The following is a 16,108-nucleotide window of genomic DNA, read 5'->3' as shown; positions in this document are numbered from 1 at the left end:
TCACTAGGGGGCGTTAAAGTCACAATCCAGTTCGCCACTACGGCAAATAAGCATGAAGAAGAAGACGCGGAAACGGAAAGGAAGCGTCCCTAGTGAACCTGAATTGCCAGCAGCATCGTTGTTGAAAGCTCACAAGTCCAACACAGAGCAAATCCGCACAGTGGGGAAGCTTGACAACTTGACGTTACCAACATGCCCGAAAGTAAGTCGCCCTGTTAGCATGCTCGCCCTTATGCTTGCTACGTGATCACCACAAAGCTAACGCTATCCTGAGCTACCACGGTACTGGCCAGCCGCTTTTTTTTGCTAAATGGCGAGACCAGAAAAGTTGCAACTCGGTATGGACATACTCTACGTATTCTGTTTGTGCTTGCTCAGTGATGTTTGTTTCAGGAAAGACGTAACGCACTTGAACGCTTGCGAAAAGGTGAAAAACCATGGATGTAAACTTAATGTCTTCAGCAGCCCCCCGCGACTCTGAACGGGGCAAGCGTTGGGTGTCGAAAATGGTTATATGGATGATTTTGACGAGTGCTTTTTTTTTTTATTTAAACAGCGAAAGTAGATGAGTAGTAGACGTGGAAACCAAGTGTGCGGCTCACGTGTGGGTTTTGTAGATTTACGCTCACGTGCGCATGTGAATGTGTTAACAGCGGAGAGTTATTCCAACCCTCTGGCTCCCGAGGGTCACGATGTGGATGACAGCAGATCAGCTGCACAGTAAGTATTTACACTCTTGGTCCTGACGCTAGTGCGCTCGTTCGTTAACAGAAGTGCGCGCGTGTTGGTTTGCAGGTCAAAGTTGACCAATGATGACTTCAGGAAGTTGCTGATGACACCACGGGCCACACCTTCTTCAGCGCCACCCTCCAAGTCAAGGCATCATGAGTACGTCTTTGACACAATTGGACTCAAGCAATAGAAGCAAACAACAATCATAGTTGTATTTGAACATGAAACTACGACTACAGCAGTAACAGCATAACGTTGCGACAACATGACTTGAACAGCATAACATCATTCCTACGTCACGACAAGAAGGTGACATTATGACAGCTGCATGACTACAAGAGTGTAATATTGTCAAGGCGTGACGGCATAACATACTACAGCATGAGGAAAGAGTGGCAACACAACTGCCAACACTTAACATGTTCCTGCGCCTATTTTTTGTTTTGTTTACCCAGAATGCCAAGGGACTACAATGAGGATGAAGATCCCGCGGCGAGGAGGAGGAAGAAAAAGAGGTGGGATGGATTGTTCAGGCATCGATTCTTTTCAATCGATAACTGTCTTATTTGTGCGACCGTCAGCTACTACGCTAAGCTACGGCAGCAGGAGATGGAGCGCGAGCGCGAACTGGCCGAGAAATACCGCGACCGGGCCCGAGAGCGGCGGGACGGCGTCAACAAAGACTACGAGGAGACAGAACTGATCAGCACCACCGCCAACTACCGAGCCGTCGGACCCTCGGCCGAGGCGTGAGTGCGCTTCTTGCCCTCCGCCGCGGTGGCGCAGCGCGGGTCTCTGGCTTATATGCTAACGCGACGCAGGGACAAGTCTGCGGCGGAGAAACGACGTCAACTGATCCAGGAGTCCAAGTTCTTGGGTGGTGACATGGAGCATACTCACTTGGTGAAAGGTCTGGACTTTGCTCTGCTGCAGAAGGTGAGGCGTGCAGACATGCAAGAGTTTCCCTCCAGCCGACTTTTCTATGGCGTTGACTCGATCACTGGAATACTTTCTAATCGGTATATACGCGGTGCAACTTCGGCGAATGACCGCGGTGGCTGCGAGCCTGTTCTCAAACCGAGGTCTTGAAATGAAGAGAAATGCAATTCATTTCCCTGGACTCACCTCCCACAATGCAGCGCAGCTTTTGCGCATAGTACGGCGTGGCGACCGTTTTGAAGCGCGGCGCCAATGGTGTTTAAAAATGAAAACTGCCAGCCAGGATGTCCGCCACCCCGAAAGCAAGGCACCGCTTTAAGGCGCGCTTTGCTTCTGTGCCTCAGGTGAGAGCTGAGATCAACAGCAAAGAGAAAGAAGAAGAAGATATGATGGAGAAGGTCCAGAAAGAAGCCAAGTAGGACCTCACGCTCCCAACCTAGGTTATTGTCAATGACCTTGACGGCACTCTTTTTCTCCTTGTGCGTGGGCGGTAGGAAAGACGTGGAACCGGAGGAGAAGATTGAGTTCAAGACTCGCCTCGGTGAGTTGAACGTGCTCGCAAAGTTTTGCGTCGTGACGGGGGCGCTGTGGATGAAATACACATGCACTTCAATACACTGGCACCAGCCATATGATTAAACACTGTGCCTCCAAAATGAACACACACAATATAATATGTTGTACATTTTCAACTTGTGCTGGCTTTAGGCCACAGGTGTCACACTCAAGGCCCGGGGGCCAGATATGGCCTACCGTATCATTTTCGGTGGCCTGCAAAGACAAATTGTGCATTAAATTGATGTCGTATTCAAATTGCAAATGTTCTTAACTTTTAAAAATGATCTTTTAAAATATTTGAAAAGTTTCCACTCGTCTGATTTGAAAAAAAACAATTGTCAGTTTGTTTTGTAGCTTGCACTGTATATAATATGAGGCGTTTATTTATTTGGGTTGACAGTCACAATGGCTCTTCGAGGGGAAACTATGACTACAATGCAGCCCGCAACAAAAATGAGTTTGACATCCCTGTATACTGGAAATACATGACGATTGGCAAATCTTTACACAATGTCGTATTTATGGAGTGAGTGGCATTTGATGAAAGAAGACGCTTTGTGACGACCAGGCCGCAATATCTATCGCATGGTGTTTCGCTCGGGCGCGCTGGAGCGCAACGAGCTGTTCCTGCCGGGCCGCATGGCGTACGTGGTGGACCTCGACGACGAGTTCACCGACACGGACATTCCCACCACGCTCATTCGCAGCAAAGCTGACTGTCCCAGTATGGAGGTACGTGTGTGCTCGATGTGCCGCGGGCGAGCCACATCCTTCATCCGCCGTGCGTGTGTGTGTGAGACAGGCGCAGACCACGCTGAGCACCAACGACATCGTCATCTCCAAACTGACGCAGATCCTGTCTTACCTCCGCCAAGGAACTCGACACAAGAAGATCAAGAAAAAGGACAAAGGTGATTGTTTTCTTACTTTTTTTCCCCCCACACATTGCAAATGAACATTAAATGGCAATTTTTTTTTTTCTGGTGCAAACTTAGTCAAATATTCCACCTACAATCTCTTAAGGGACGCTGAAACAAGACCCTTGTCTTGAACACACACGAACACACACACACACACACACACACACACACACACACACACACACACACACACACACACACACACACACACACACACACACACACACACACACATTGTTTTCAATGATTTGGCCTCATATGGGCTTCCCCAAATGCTTAATGCTAGTGCTAACGCCAAATGGGAAATGATGAACATCTATGCGGCAGTGATGAGAGGGAGGCACGGCTGCATGATGATGAGCTCACGAACGTGCTGTGCTTGCAATGTCTTTCAGGCAAAGCGGATGAAAAAAGAGCTCCCGAAGCTGACATTGGGTCAGTAAGCAAATGCACATTTGAGGCTTCCCTCTCCGTCCGTGTGTTGTCTCTACCGCTGTCAATGCCTGTGCGTGCGTCTCTTGCGCAGCATTTTCGACGACATCGGGGACTACTTGCCGTCGGCGACGTCTTTGTCCAAACCTCACAAAGACAAAGACAGACGACGAGACCGGGACAGAGATGACGAAAAGAAGCGAAAACACGCCTACTTTGACAAAGAGCAGCAGGTTCGCGCACACGCACACAGATTTGAAGTAACAATCAGGTTCATGTACAAGCACGCATGCGCATACACACACACACACACACACACACACACACACACACACGCATCCGTGCATATACTATGACCACACAGTAGCACATGAACATACACGAACACGCGTGTTCTCATATACGGACGGACGCACGCACGCACGCACGCATGCACGCACGCACACACACACACACACACACAGAGGAATGCCGTTTGACTGAAAACAAAACATCTGCTGTGTGTGCGCGCGTAGGTGGCGGAGGAGGCAGATACGGGTATGTGACGCAGTACGGTCAACCTCCTTGCTTGCCCGATCGCTAGCACGCTGGCTGGGATGAAACTCGCGTTGTGTTGTCATGAAACAGGTCCAGGGTCGGTGCGGGATCAGCTCAAATTGATCAATGAAAAGTTTGCGGGTACAGCGGGTGGCCAATGGCAGAGCAAGGATGCATATCCTTCTGTGGTGGCTGGCATGATGCCACAAGCTTGTGTGCGTGTCGCCCCAACCGATTGTGTGTGTCTCCTCCTTAACGCGCATCACGCCATCTCAGAGGAAAGACGCTAAAGAACATCTGGGAGATTTCTTCGGCGGGTCCAACTCTTACGCCGAGTGTTACCCTGCTACGTAAGCCGCTCCCGCGTTAAATCGTGACGTAGCTCACCGACGTAACTTGCTTTCGACCGACCGTCAATTGTGCATGCGTCCGTAGGATGGATGACCTGGCGGTAGACAGCGACGAAGAAGTGGACTACAGCAAGATGGACCAGGTAAGTTGCACGCTTTGTCACGTGCGCCCCTCCCTCCCTCCGTGCGTGATGGCACCACTCCACTGCGTGATGTGGCCTTCCAGGGCAACAAGAAGGGGCCGCTGGGTCGCTGGGACTTTGACACTCAGGAGGAATATTCTGACTACATGAACAACAAGGAGGCGCTGCCCAAGTACGTACGCACTGGCCAAAAGTGAACGCAGCCCTCACATTTGGCTCATTTCTTTTTTGTTTGTTTCTACGTTTTTTGTTGCCATTGAACCGCCGGCGGCAAAACAGGCCCGTCGCAATTTTGGAGTTGACCGAATCAGGTCGAGAACATTGAGTAATCATAAAAAATTACAACTGTTCTTTTGGCTTTCCCCGAGCGAGGGACAGTTGTTTTGCGTGCTCCGGCGCCTCACCTTGGTCAATGTATCCTCAATATGGCCGCCACGACGGACCCCGCCGAGGCTGTGTTTATTCTGTGCGTGCACCCCCACAGGGCGGCTTTCCAGTATGGCATCAAGATGTCGGAGGGCCGTAAGACTCGCCGCTTCAAGGAGACCAACGAGAAAGCCGAGCTGGACCGCCAGTGGAAGAAGATCAGCGCGGTGAGAAGACGCAGCGCAGCGCCCGTTCTCCTCCTCAGCTGTCTTATCTCTCTGATGAGGTCTTCACGATACGTCTCTTCTGTTTCAGATCATCGAGAAGAGAAAGAAGATGGAGGCCGACGGGTGAGTCTCCTTAGCCACTACACAGGGCTCGCTCGCTCGCTCTCTGTGTTGAGAATTCCCCACGTAGTGAAAAGACATTCCAAGTGCCGTCCGTAAATGCTACGATAACATGTCAGTGTAATTCAAGAGCGTGCTCTGGAATATAACCCCGCCCACTTACATCTGATTCATCCTTTCAGCCCTACTCTATAGTGTAGTGTAGTATTGTTTAGTATAGAGATTTGTACGTGAACGAATGATTCCAAATGCATTCAGAGTTGTTGGCTGTGTCCAAATTTTGAGTCTGCGTTCCACGAAGGCCGCATGATGTCAGTTGTGGCGAGACTCGTGCGATCTTTGGAGCGGTCCTCTTTATGAGAATCTCTCGATCGTGTTCCCAAACAATCGGACCCCTTCGAGACTCATAATGTTGACCCCGACGCCTTTTTTTTTCCCTTTCTTTCCCACAGGGTGGATGTGAAGCGACCCAAATACTGAACTTTGTCCAAGGCTTGTGGTGTTTGATGAAATCGCATTAGTAATAGAATTTTTTTTGGTTTTATTCAAACAGGTGCACACACAATCCATTTCATCTGATTAAAAAGAAACCTTATGTGATTTGGTGGATTTTGATTCTTTAGATTGTGTGTCTCCTTGTGAACGCTTTCAATTCCCGCCTGTGACCCACGTGTGTAAGAATCTCAGTAATAATTATATACGTGAATACAAAAGACTTGTACGGAAGAGGATTAGGGCCAGTGAAGAAAAAAAAAAAACGAGGGGTGACAGGATTCTGACTTTTTTTTCTCAGAATTCTGACTTTATTCTCAGAATTCTGACTTTAAAGTCAGAATTCTGACTTTATTCTCAGAATTCTGATTTTAAAGTCGGAATTCTGACTTTATTCTCAGAATTCTAAAGTCAGAATTCTGACTTTATTCTCAGAATTCTGATTTTAAAGTCGGAATTCTGACTTTATTCTCAGAATTCTGACTTTAAAGTCAGAATTCTGACTTTATTCTTAGAATTCTGACTTTATTCTCAGAATTCTGACTTTAAAGTCGGAATTCTGACTTTATTCTCAGAATTCCGACTTTAAAGTCAGAATTCTGAGAATAAAGTCAGAATTCTGACTTTATGGTGTGGGGTGGCGGAGGGAAAGTCAGTGTGGTGTGGTTTTGACCAGAGAGGACATTATGTCGTCAACGAGTGACTTTTTGCGTGCCAGAGGATTGCCGGAGGACATCATTTCACTCTTGGAGGAGCAGGGGGTGAGTAAATAAAGCATTGTGTTCATTTTGGTGACTGTTGCGTATATAACTGGCTCCGTGTAGCATGTAGCTCCGTTGCTAATTGATAGCTCTTGACGGGATGCGTCGCATTTACACGTAAAGAAGCATTATGCTATTTTTGTTCATTCAGGAGTCAGTTTCATTCAACCGATGACGTAATGTACGATTATAAATGTGTACATATATACATATATATACACATAGTTTCCTTAAACCGATGACGTCATGTACGATTATAAATATACATATACATACATCACGTCACGGCAACGTCACAAAGCGTCGGTACAACACCGCGACTCGCGGCATCAAACCCCTTATGCTTTGCTGACTCCATACCACAATCCAACTCTAGCTCATTTTAAGTACACACATTAAGTGAACTGATGATTGAAGTAGTGTTTAAAATGAAATTAAAAACACAGACTTCAGGTATAAATGTGGCTTAATAAATTCTTAAAGATTAAACAGTTGCAACATGTTTGTCGAGTGTGGATTTGATTTACAATAAGTATTATATTTGTGCTTCATTCTTTCAAATTAAGTGATTCTGTGTGATGGATTTTTTTTTTTCTATCATCGTGCAGATTGACAGTGATGTCATCACTGATGGACGATGCCACTCTTGCCAATTACATCCCTCGCTATGGAGACCGGATTGCACTCTTTAATTTTTGCAAGACGAAACAGCCTACATCCAAAAGAAAAAACGGACTTTTAGAAAAACTACGTGAAAAAATGAAACTCAGGAAAGATAGTGACAAAGAGGACACCACCTCAAAGACACAACTACAAGAGACAAAGAAGCAGAAAACAACAAGAAATATTGCAATCGGATGGATACACAGTGATGGAAAGATAACCAAACAGTTAAGGGAGAAGCAGGGAGGGGGTACCAGAAAACTTCAAATGTCCACAGAAGCTGGGTTGAAAGACATTCTCAAGGAAGGAATTTCTATTTTTCCCAGATGGAATTTCTCCCAAAGGATCACAATTGGACTTTGAGTTTGAGGTTTGGGATTTCAAACAAAACTGCCTCAGTGATGACACCTGCCATTCCATCGGCTATATGTACGAGGCTGCAAAGCTAACATTGTTGCGTTTTTACATTGCAACAAGACCAAAAGACAACCAAGATGATGTCCACACACACGAGGAAGTTACGTCAGTTAATGGCAGTGAATACAATGCCGCAGAAAGTGACGAGGTCTCTGTTTATTCAAATGAAGTCTACCAGCCATTCAACATTTCTGTTGATTCAGAAATTACTTTTGGTCCCACATATGACACAATAGAAGATACAGAAGTCACAATGATCTACGATGGTCCTGCTTTGCCCCTCAATCCACCTGATCCACAGGATGTGTTGACTATAACTGTCCACTCCACTGACACATTGAATGATATAAGAGCATTTTGTAAAGAAGAAATATTGAACAAACCACTCAGTGTGAAACGCATACTCCCAGATGATAGAGAAGAAACAGGTGTTGGGTCTGGAGTACTGAGAGATGTTCTCACCTGTTTCTGGCAGGAATTCTATGACCGATGCACCCTTGGTACATCAATTAAAGTGCCATTTATCCGTCATGATTTTTCTGCAGCAAAGTGGAAAGCAGTTGGGAGAATACTTATAAAAGGTTACCAAGATTGTTGCTATTTCCCAAACAAACTTGCGTTTCCTTTCCTCGAGCAAGTGCTTTTCAACTGTGTCTACAGTGATCCAAGGGCCCACTTTCTGCAGTTTGTGAGCAGCCAGGAGCGTGACGTTTTGATGGACGCAATGAAGGACTTTTCAGAAGTAGACCAAGATGATCTTGTGGAAGTTCTTGATAGCTACGGGTGTAGAAAGAGAATCACACCTGAAACCTTTCCCACAATACTGCAGGAAATAGCGCACAAAGAGCTTGTCCAAAAGCCCATGTTTGTTATTGACTGCTGGAGGGAGGTTACTTTTTACCATGACTTCATAAGTCCTGACGCACTTAACAAGTTGTGCTCTGACTTGCAACCTACTTCCAAAAAGGTCTGCCAACTGCTGAAATTTCCAAATGATTTAACCTCAACGCAGAAGGAAGTGGTAAATCATCTGAAAAGGTTCATCAGAGAGTTGGATGAACTCAAGCTTCAGAAATTTCTCCGGTTTTGCACTGGATCTGATCTTATTGTCACCGACACCATCCTTGTGGAGTTTCAACAAATGACAGAGTTTAGTAGAAGACCAGTGGGGCACACGTGTGGAAAGGTTTTGTACATTGCTGACAGCTATGAAAATTTCCCAGACTTCCGATCAAAATTCAATGCCGTTCTCGAAAGCAATATCTGGGTCATGGATATTGTTTAATTCTGTCAATAACCATAACTCCGTTAATTATCCGTTGTAAGTTGCATCAACACAACATATTTTGTTCACTGTTCTTATTGGTCAAATAGAAACAAACTTTGTATTCATTCCTTCACTGTTTTTAGAATTTTATAGAAACAGCTTGCATTTGGTATTATGTTCCAGTTATATAAAAATTCTAGGGCTTTATTAAAATGACCCAAGATGTTATGCATAACCATTGTATGGTTGTTTTCAGCAGCTACATTGTATTAAGTGAATGCTTCTGTAATAAACAGTAGTAATATTTTATTGCATTCAATAAACTCACTCTTCATCCACTATGTATTTCCTGACTGTACCTGAATGTTGGTATATAAAAATAAAGTATTGTAATGTTGTACAGATGCCTTCTATGGAAAGACACAATTTTTAATATACAAGTAATACATTAATACATATTTAAGCAGTCAATTTCAGGACATTTCAAGCAAAATGTAACATCTTTGTTTTTGTTAGTCACAAATGGAAAAGAATAAGCATAGATCAGGTAAGCATAGTTAAAAATAAATTCTATTTTGCAATGAATTATTCTGGAAAATTTGGGTCATTAAGAATATTTTAAGGTCAAGAAGGCATTGTAAGACTAAAGAAACATAGTAACTAAGTATACAGAGTATTGATAAAAAAAATCTGAAAAAAATATTTTCTGAGGAGTTTATATGTTCATTACATCAATACGCTTGTCAAACAATCTTCAGTAATTCCTCTCTCAACATAAGATACAAGTCACTTGCATGCAATGGATCTGATGGAGCGTGCCATTCATTTTCCTCCATTAGCAGACAACACAGTTCAAATACAGTTTCATCGCAAGGAAACTGGCATTTTGGAGTGCACTCTTCCATACATGCAGTGATATCTTGCATTCCAGTGGGTTTCAGTCGATCCTCGGCACTGTGCATGGCAGGGAATGAATACATGACGACTGGCCGGCCTGAAGCTGTATCACCATTCGACCTTGGTCTTATTTTGTGTGAGTTCCATGTGTTCACAACTTCATCCAGCTCATCCTGCACAAGAGCAGCATAGTTAAGTATTTAAGTACATTGTTATTTTTTCTTCAAAAACATGACGGGGAGACAAAATATTTTACCTGCACAAGATTAAGAAAGCAGAACTGGATAAGACTTTTATCCAGAAAATCTCCTGTGTAGTGACCATCCTCCTGAAGAGTTTGAAATAAATTAATCCAGAACTGTGCGCTCTGTTTGCGAAGGATGGACCACCACCCTTCAATGCGCTGATTGGCAGTACTTCTCCCGTAAAGAAAACTTTTCTCCCCAGCAAAATTGTCAGAGTGGTTTTGTCGCGAAAACACTTGCATCTGTTCAACACAACCATTTTCTGTGCCCCTGTCTGCACGGATCCTCTCTGGACATCCACCAATGCGTGAAACTGTTTTGATAAAATAACTTGCAATCACCTTGGGATCATTGTTTGTGGTATAGGCCTCTGCCCATAACACATACCGGCTAAACCCATCAATACAACCATTGATGCAAATCCCATAGGGTTTTAATTTATCATAGCCATCCATGTGCCAAAGAGCATTTGGGCCTCGGCAGCTGTACTGGCGTCTTCTAAGGCGTCGTGCTCTTCTTAATTCCACGCCGACTGGGTCAACCAATTTTATAATTTGTCTTATTGTATCTTGTGAGACAACAAATCCTTTTTGAATCGCACGTAGATGAAGCCAACGATAACCTTGCATCTGGCCACAAGTCAGGATTTTATGCTGGACAAAAGCCAACACATCTTCCAGGTCCGACTGATTCTTTCTTCGGAACAGACCAAGTCTTTTACAAGTTCTCTTCAGAGTCCGAATACTTATAATAGTCTGAGCATTATGTGCAAAAACTGCAAGTATTTCCTTGTTGCTGAATGCAAGTCTAAAGCATAGTTTGATTAAGTCATCCAAATCCGGCTTTTCAGGCACTGGTTGAGTTGCAGCCTCCATCAGTCACTTTATCTGCACAACAAAGTAAAAACAATTACAATTTGTCAAACACAACAGTGGGCATTTTGAAAACATGACTTTATGACAGTATGCTTATTGTACAAAGTTGTTTTATTTAAATAATAATGTTCTCACTCCTGATACGATGTCAGGTGTAACATCACTAAACAAGTCTCATCCAGTGAGTAAATAAAGGTGTGCATGATTATACTTGAAATGATGTAACCTTGAATTGTGGCACATAGAATCACTACTCTTAAACAACAGTGTGATCAGTGTATTGAGTTAAATTTAAGGTTCAATGAAATTGCAGCCGGCCACAATCAGCAAGGCATAGTTTATGCCGCGAGGCGCGGTGTTGTACCGACGCTTTGTGACGTTGCCGTGACGTGTATGTATGTATATGTATATTTATAATCGTACATGACGTCATCGGTTTAAGGAAACTATGTGTATATATATATACATTTATAATCGTACATTACGTCATCGGTTGAATGAAACTGACTTTAAAGTCAGAAATGGGGAATTCTGAGAATAAAGTCAGAATTCTGAGAAAAAAAGTCAGAATCCTGTCACCCCTTTTCTTCACTGGCCCTAATCCTCTTCCGTATCTTCCGTAGACTTGAAATTGTCGAGTTGAACAATAGAGGTTTTGCGGGGCAGCTTCCGTGTCAGAATTGCACGTGTTTTGGACCTGCGCGTGAACTGGGCATCCGCACGCGGCCGCTGTGTGTCGGGATCGAGCACAAGGGTGTGCGCGCGCCTTCGGTAAGATGGCTGCCGAAGATCTTCCGTCCGAGTTCGACGTCGTCATCGTAGGCACAGGTAAACGCTCCAACACCTTGTCAAAGTCATGTCCCATGTGTGTGTGTGCGCGCGTGTCACCAAAGCGGCGTGGCGATTAACCCCCCCCCCCACAATTTGTGTTTTGTCTTTGAAATAAGCTAATAACTCGTCATTAGCTAATGGCTATCAGTCTGTTCACTTCCAATAACCGTGGCTAGCGAACAAGCTCGCCAATGACAGTGACTTGTAGTTGAGTCTATGGACCCTAATTTTAGTGTTCTTCAGAAACCACAGTTTCAGTAGACGGGACATTTCGTCATGTCATCTCCGCGCTGTGATGCTGACTTCACGCCGTGACGTCACGATGGCTCCGTTTTTTATTGCCGAGGCCAAATTATTAGTCCCAGCAGACACCCAGCAAAGTTTGGATTTTATGCAATAATCAAGCATTGACTAAACCTACAGATTCATTTTGAAGTCTGATCATTCAGCTGGCCTCGCTCGGTAATAGCTCGTGCGTTGTCAGAAACACTGGGCTCGAGACAAAAATCAGCTTGTTGTGAAATCAACATCAAGTTCTGTTGGAAACGTCACAATAATTCTGACTCATGGATTTGGGCAAGTCCTCGAAGTTTTGTCCAATGCCAACTTCTCAATTTGTATTTTTTGAAAACTTGATAAAGCCAATTGGAAAAGTAGTAAAACCAATTAGAGCGGTCGAAACAATTGGACACAAAGCTTTCTAATAGCGGCCTCCTGTTCCATTGTCCAAGGTCTCACGGAGTCGGTGGTGGCGGCAGCTTGTTCTCGAGTGGGTCAAAGAGTTCTTCACCTGGACACGTGAGTTTACAAATGTCCTATACCTCTTCACACGCACGCGGAGAGGATATCTGCACTCACGTTTCAGGAGGAGTTACTACGCGTCCAAGTGGGCTAGCTTCACTTTTAACGCTTTGCTGACGTGGCTCAAGGAACATCAGGTGAGTCCTCGCCATTTCCTCATAGGTTGTTTGCTGCGGGAAAGTTCACCCCGTGTGTTTGGGTTCGGGGTTGTATTTTTTTTTCCTCCTTCAGGAGCAGCTGCAGGAAGATGAGGTACAGGATTGGTCCAGTCTGGTGCAAGACAGGGAGGAGCCGATCTGTCTGTCGAATGCAGACTCCTCCTCCATCAGGAACTTGCAGGTGTTGTGCCTTATCAGGTAAGCCTTTCTTTGATGTGATGATAGATTTAAGTTTCTTCTTTGGTGCTGTTGAAATCGGCATGATGGATTTTGTCGACTTTGTACCCAGCGAGGGAGATGACCAGGACCAGGAGGATGAGGAAGAAGAGGTTGAACGCTTCGTAGAAGAAGAAAAAACAGAAGAACCACGTGCAGGTTAATTTGGCTGCACAGCTGTGATGGTAAAACCTGAAAACGAGATGCAACATTTCTATTTTTTGGGTTGTCAGAGTCGACGGAGGAAACGGCTGATGAGGGGCCAACGCTGATAGACGAAGACTCGTGTGCAGGTTAATTGCGTGACTAACATGAAATGTCATCGTGTTAAGCTTCCTTACGTTTGCTGTCACAGAGTTGACAGAGCCAACTGCTGACGTGCAGCAAAAGCAAGAAGAAGAGGTGGAGCAAGAGGAGGAAGTAAGGCGTCCGCGATGGTTAGCAGGCGCTGTCAGGTGACCTGAACGTCACAAGTTTTAATCTCATCACAGGGCCCAAACACACAAACGGCAGAGTCGGAGGCGACCGGCCAATCGGAGGTCAGGAGGAAGAAGATGACCTACGCTGACCTGCTCAAAGAAGGACGGAGGTTCAACATTGACCTCGTCTCAAAGGTAAACATTTTGCTTTCCCCACAAATATCCAGAGAAGGAGAACAAATGTCAAGATGGACTTTGCAGGTCCACGCATTGTAGCTTCCATCGTCTCTACCCTTGACTTTTTTTTTTTTCTTTTTTCTCTTTCTTCAGTTGATGTACGCGCGCGGCTCATTGGTGGACCTGCTCATCAAATCAAACGTCAGTCGTTATGCCGAATTCAAGAACGTCACCAGGATCCTCACGTATCGCCACGGCAACGTGGAGCAGGTGCGTCGTCGTCTTTGAACACTTGAAACGGCGCTGTCCAAATGCCTTGGATGACGATTGCGGCGGTTGTCGTCGGTCAGGTGCCGTGCAGCCGAGCCGACGTGTTCGCCAGTCGCCAGCTGTCGATGGTGGAAAAGAGGAAGTTGATGCGTTTCCTGGCTTCCTGTCTGGAGGAAAAGGAGGAAGAGCTAAGCGGTGAGCCGCACGCATTTGCTTGCGCGTACTAATTTGGTTGCGCGGACGCCTCGTCACGCGCCGCTGGCCCAAGCGGGGAGTCAAAGTGACTTTTCCAAGCGTGTCCTCTCTTAGCTTACAGTGCCCGCCCATATTCGGAGTTCCTGCGCGACCAGCAGCTGGGCGACAACCTGCAGCACTTCCTGCTGCACTCCATTGCCATGGTGACCGAGGACACGCCCACCCGGGACGGCCTAGCCTCCACGCGTCACTTCCTGCGCTGTTTGGGTCGCTATGGCAACACCCCCTTCCTGTTCCCCGTGTACGGCCTGGGCGAGATTCCGCAGTGCTTCTGCAGGTGAGGAAGGCAGGCAGGCGGAGGAGGAGCGGGAGCGGCGGCGCCGCCGCGCCTGTGTGACCATCGTGTGCTTGATGTTCCAGGATGTCTGCTGTGTTTGGGGGTGTGTACTGCCTGAGGCATCCAATCAGTTGCCTGCTGCTGGACAAGACCGCCAACAGGTAGGTCGTCAGTCCCACCTCATCTGGCGGCTTGGCATGTTGTTGCTGTGGCAGAGTGGTTTTTTTTGGGTCTTTTTTCCATCTCTGCTTATGAGGCTCGTCCCGCTCCAGGTGCACTGCGCTGATTGACGGCCGTGGCCAGCGAATCACCGCTAGCCATTTTGTGCTGGAAGATGGCTTCCTGCCCGCCCAGCTGAAGAGCAAGGCCACGCCCACCAGGTTTCACTCCCCTCCACTTTTTTTTTTGTTTTCTTTCTGAGCGGCACATCCGCTGATGTTCACTCGATAGACTAAGCAAACAACTGTTTGCCGTCCTGTCTACTTTTGGAAATGACATCCTAGTCGTTTGCTTGCTTAAAATTGTTGATCTTAACTTGTGTGTCCCCAGGTCCATTTCTCGAGGCGTCCTCATCACCGACCGCTCCGTTCTGCCTGGTGACCAGCATCAGGTCACACAATCTCGCTCTCTCGCACACAGCCACGCTGTGCGCCAAATACCTGGTTGCAGTTTGCCGAACGAGTGCGCTAACATGGCGTTGTGCTCTCGCGCATACAAAGGTGTCCTTGGTAACCATCCCGCCGGTGGAGACGGGACTTCCTGCTGTGAGGATGGTGGAGCTCTCACCGTCCACCATGACGTGTGCCCCGGAAACATGTGAGCGTCCGTTTTCCTCTACAAGTAACAAAAAAATAAAAAATAATATGAGTCCAATCTGTGTGCTGTGCCTTCTCAGATTTAGTCCACCTCACCTGTCAATCACTACTGGGCTCCGCCTACGAGGATTTGTCGCCTGTAGTGGCAGCCATGTTCAACACCACTCAGTCACCGGAGCAAAACTCGCGTCCCAGCGTCCTGTGGTGTTTCTACTTTAACATGGACCAGACCGGCACCCAAGTGGAGGATGGCGATCGGTTACCGTCTAACCTTCACACGTGCTCGGGACCGGATGCCGATCTGGGTCACGAGCATGCCATCAAGGAGGTAAAATATTTGTCTCATTTAGCATTGAGTTTTATCATTAGAAAAAGAGCATAATTTTTGCAGTATTCCACTTGACAAGTTTTGATTATGGTAATGTTGTGCTTTCTCAGTCACTTGATTCCATAAAATGAAAGCATTTTGCCTAATTGAGGGTAATTAGTTGATTAAAGTAGATGCTTGCAAGATTTATTTTTTGAATACATTTGTCATATTTAAATTGGTTGAAACGTAATTTAAATGAAGTTGGAAATGTTTTTAATTGTAAGAAAGCTAAATGAAAGCACTGTTTGGGCAAAACTGAAATGCGGACTAATACTTTGTGGTTAGGCCGAGGTTATCTTCCACAAGATCGTCCCCGACCAGGATTTCTGTCCCCCCGCACCCAATCCGGAAGACATCCTCTACGACACCGAGGAGCCCGCCGAACTCCGAGAGCTGCAGCCGCCGCTTCTGGCCCAAAATGTGCAGTATTGATTTGGACCCACCGCGCTTAATGGGGCTAAATGCTTTCCTCCATTTCTATTTATGTTTGGCTGAAAGAAATAAAGAAAACAAGTGAGCGGACCCACTCGTTTGCTAGCCATGCGACCGCTTTGAAAGAACCTTGACTCGATACGCCT

At 45.9% G+C, this 16,108-nt stretch overlaps 4 protein-coding genes across 7 annotated transcripts; 3 read left to right on the top strand and 1 right to left on the bottom strand.

Moving 5' to 3' along the window:
• The first annotated feature begins 31 nt into the window (after window positions 1–31).
• Window positions 32–5,924, top strand: ik (IK cytokine). Its single transcript, XM_085936434.1, has 20 exons — window positions 32–202; window positions 654–720; window positions 796–888; window positions 1,188–1,247; window positions 1,314–1,481; window positions 1,554–1,668; window positions 2,016–2,086; window positions 2,166–2,212; window positions 2,798–2,961; window positions 3,032–3,140; window positions 3,545–3,584; window positions 3,676–3,814; window positions 4,097–4,118; window positions 4,209–4,293; window positions 4,385–4,468; window positions 4,554–4,611; window positions 4,695–4,783; window positions 5,096–5,204; window positions 5,293–5,327; window positions 5,777–5,924. Exons 1-20 carry the CDS (start codon window positions 193–195, stop codon window positions 5,802–5,804), a joined length of 1,593 nt encoding a protein of 530 aa, XP_085792560.1. The 5' UTR covers window positions 32–192; the 3' UTR covers window positions 5,805–5,924.
• A 1,498-nt stretch (window positions 5,925–7,422) lies between these two features.
• On the top strand, window positions 7,423–9,362 carry LOC147042775 (uncharacterized). The gene has a single exon (XM_085935764.1). It carries the CDS (start codon window positions 7,668–7,670, stop codon window positions 8,940–8,942), a length of 1,275 nt encoding a protein of 424 aa, XP_085791890.1. The 5' UTR covers window positions 7,423–7,667; the 3' UTR covers window positions 8,943–9,362.
• LOC147042774 (uncharacterized) lies at window positions 9,312–11,859 on the bottom strand. 4 transcript variants are annotated; one of them, XM_085935767.1, is made up of 3 exons: window positions 11,422–11,859; window positions 10,078–10,953; window positions 9,312–9,994 (listed from the first exon to the last, which is right to left on the bottom strand). In XM_085935767.1, exons 2-3 carry the CDS (start codon window positions 10,939–10,941, stop codon window positions 9,668–9,670), a joined length of 1,191 nt encoding a protein of 396 aa, XP_085791893.1. In that variant the 5' UTR covers window positions 10,942–10,953; window positions 11,422–11,859; the 3' UTR covers window positions 9,312–9,667. The 4 variants fall into 4 exon arrangements, with proteins under 4 accessions (XP_085791893.1, XP_085791894.1, XP_085791895.1 ...); XM_085935768.1 differs by having other exon boundaries at window positions 11,427–11,859; XM_085935769.1 differs by having other exon boundaries at window positions 11,521–11,859.
• On the top strand, window positions 11,559–16,096 carry chm (CHM Rab escort protein). The gene is made up of 17 exons (XM_085935763.1): window positions 11,559–11,769; window positions 12,504–12,570; window positions 12,638–12,710; window positions 12,805–12,929; window positions 13,021–13,106; window positions 13,181–13,240; window positions 13,303–13,367; window positions 13,439–13,561; window positions 13,697–13,813; window positions 13,894–14,008; window positions 14,123–14,345; window positions 14,429–14,506; window positions 14,618–14,725; window positions 14,895–14,955; window positions 15,065–15,161; window positions 15,241–15,488; window positions 15,816–16,096. The coding sequence occupies exons 1-17, from the start codon at window positions 11,718–11,720 to the stop codon at window positions 15,960–15,962; spliced, it is 1,845 nt and encodes a 614-aa protein (XP_085791889.1). The 5' UTR covers window positions 11,559–11,717; the 3' UTR covers window positions 15,963–16,096.
• Window positions 16,097–16,108: the final 12 nt, after the last annotated feature.

The sequence above is a fragment of the Syngnathus leptorhynchus genome, chromosome 17, assembly GCF_054491065.1.
Source record: "Syngnathus leptorhynchus isolate UIUO chromosome 17, UIUO_Slep, whole genome shotgun sequence".
Classification (NCBI taxonomy): Eukaryota; Metazoa; Chordata; class Actinopteri; order Syngnathiformes; family Syngnathidae; genus Syngnathus; species Syngnathus leptorhynchus.
The sequence above is the reverse complement of the archived record's forward strand: the minus strand, read 5'-3'. Positions and strand labels throughout refer to the sequence as shown.

Excerpts from the sequence above, each read along its gene's own strand:
- ik (XM_085936434.1), top strand. Across the intron at positions 4,119-4,208 it reads GGCGGAGGAGGCAGATACGG|GTCCAGGGTCGGTGCGGGAT; the intron begins GTATGTGACGCA and ends GTCATGAAACAG. Across the intron at positions 4,294-4,384 it reads CAATGGCAGAGCAAGGATGC|GCCATCTCAGAGGAAAGACG; the intron begins ATATCCTTCTGT and ends AACGCGCATCAC.
- LOC147042774 (XM_085935766.1), bottom strand. The coding sequence starts at position 10,941 with ATGGAGGCTGCAACTCAACCAGTGCCTGAAAAGCCGGATTTGGATGAC. Across the intron at positions 9,995-10,077 it reads GCTTTCTTAATCTTGTGCAG|GATGAGCTGGATGAAGTTGT; the intron begins GTAAAATATTTT and ends GCTCTTGTGCAG.
- LOC147042775 (XM_085935764.1), top strand. The coding sequence starts at position 7,668 with ATGTACGAGGCTGCAAAGCTAACATTGTTGCGTTTTTACATTGCAACA.
- chm (XM_085935763.1), top strand. The coding sequence starts at position 11,718 with ATGGCTGCCGAAGATCTTCCGTCCGAGTTCGACGTCGTCATCGTAGGC. Across the intron at positions 12,930-13,020 it reads CAGGTGTTGTGCCTTATCAG|CGAGGGAGATGACCAGGACC; the intron begins GTAAGCCTTTCT and ends CTTTGTACCCAG. Across the intron at positions 13,814-13,893 it reads GCCACGGCAACGTGGAGCAG|GTGCCGTGCAGCCGAGCCGA; the intron begins GTGCGTCGTCGT and ends GTCGTCGGTCAG.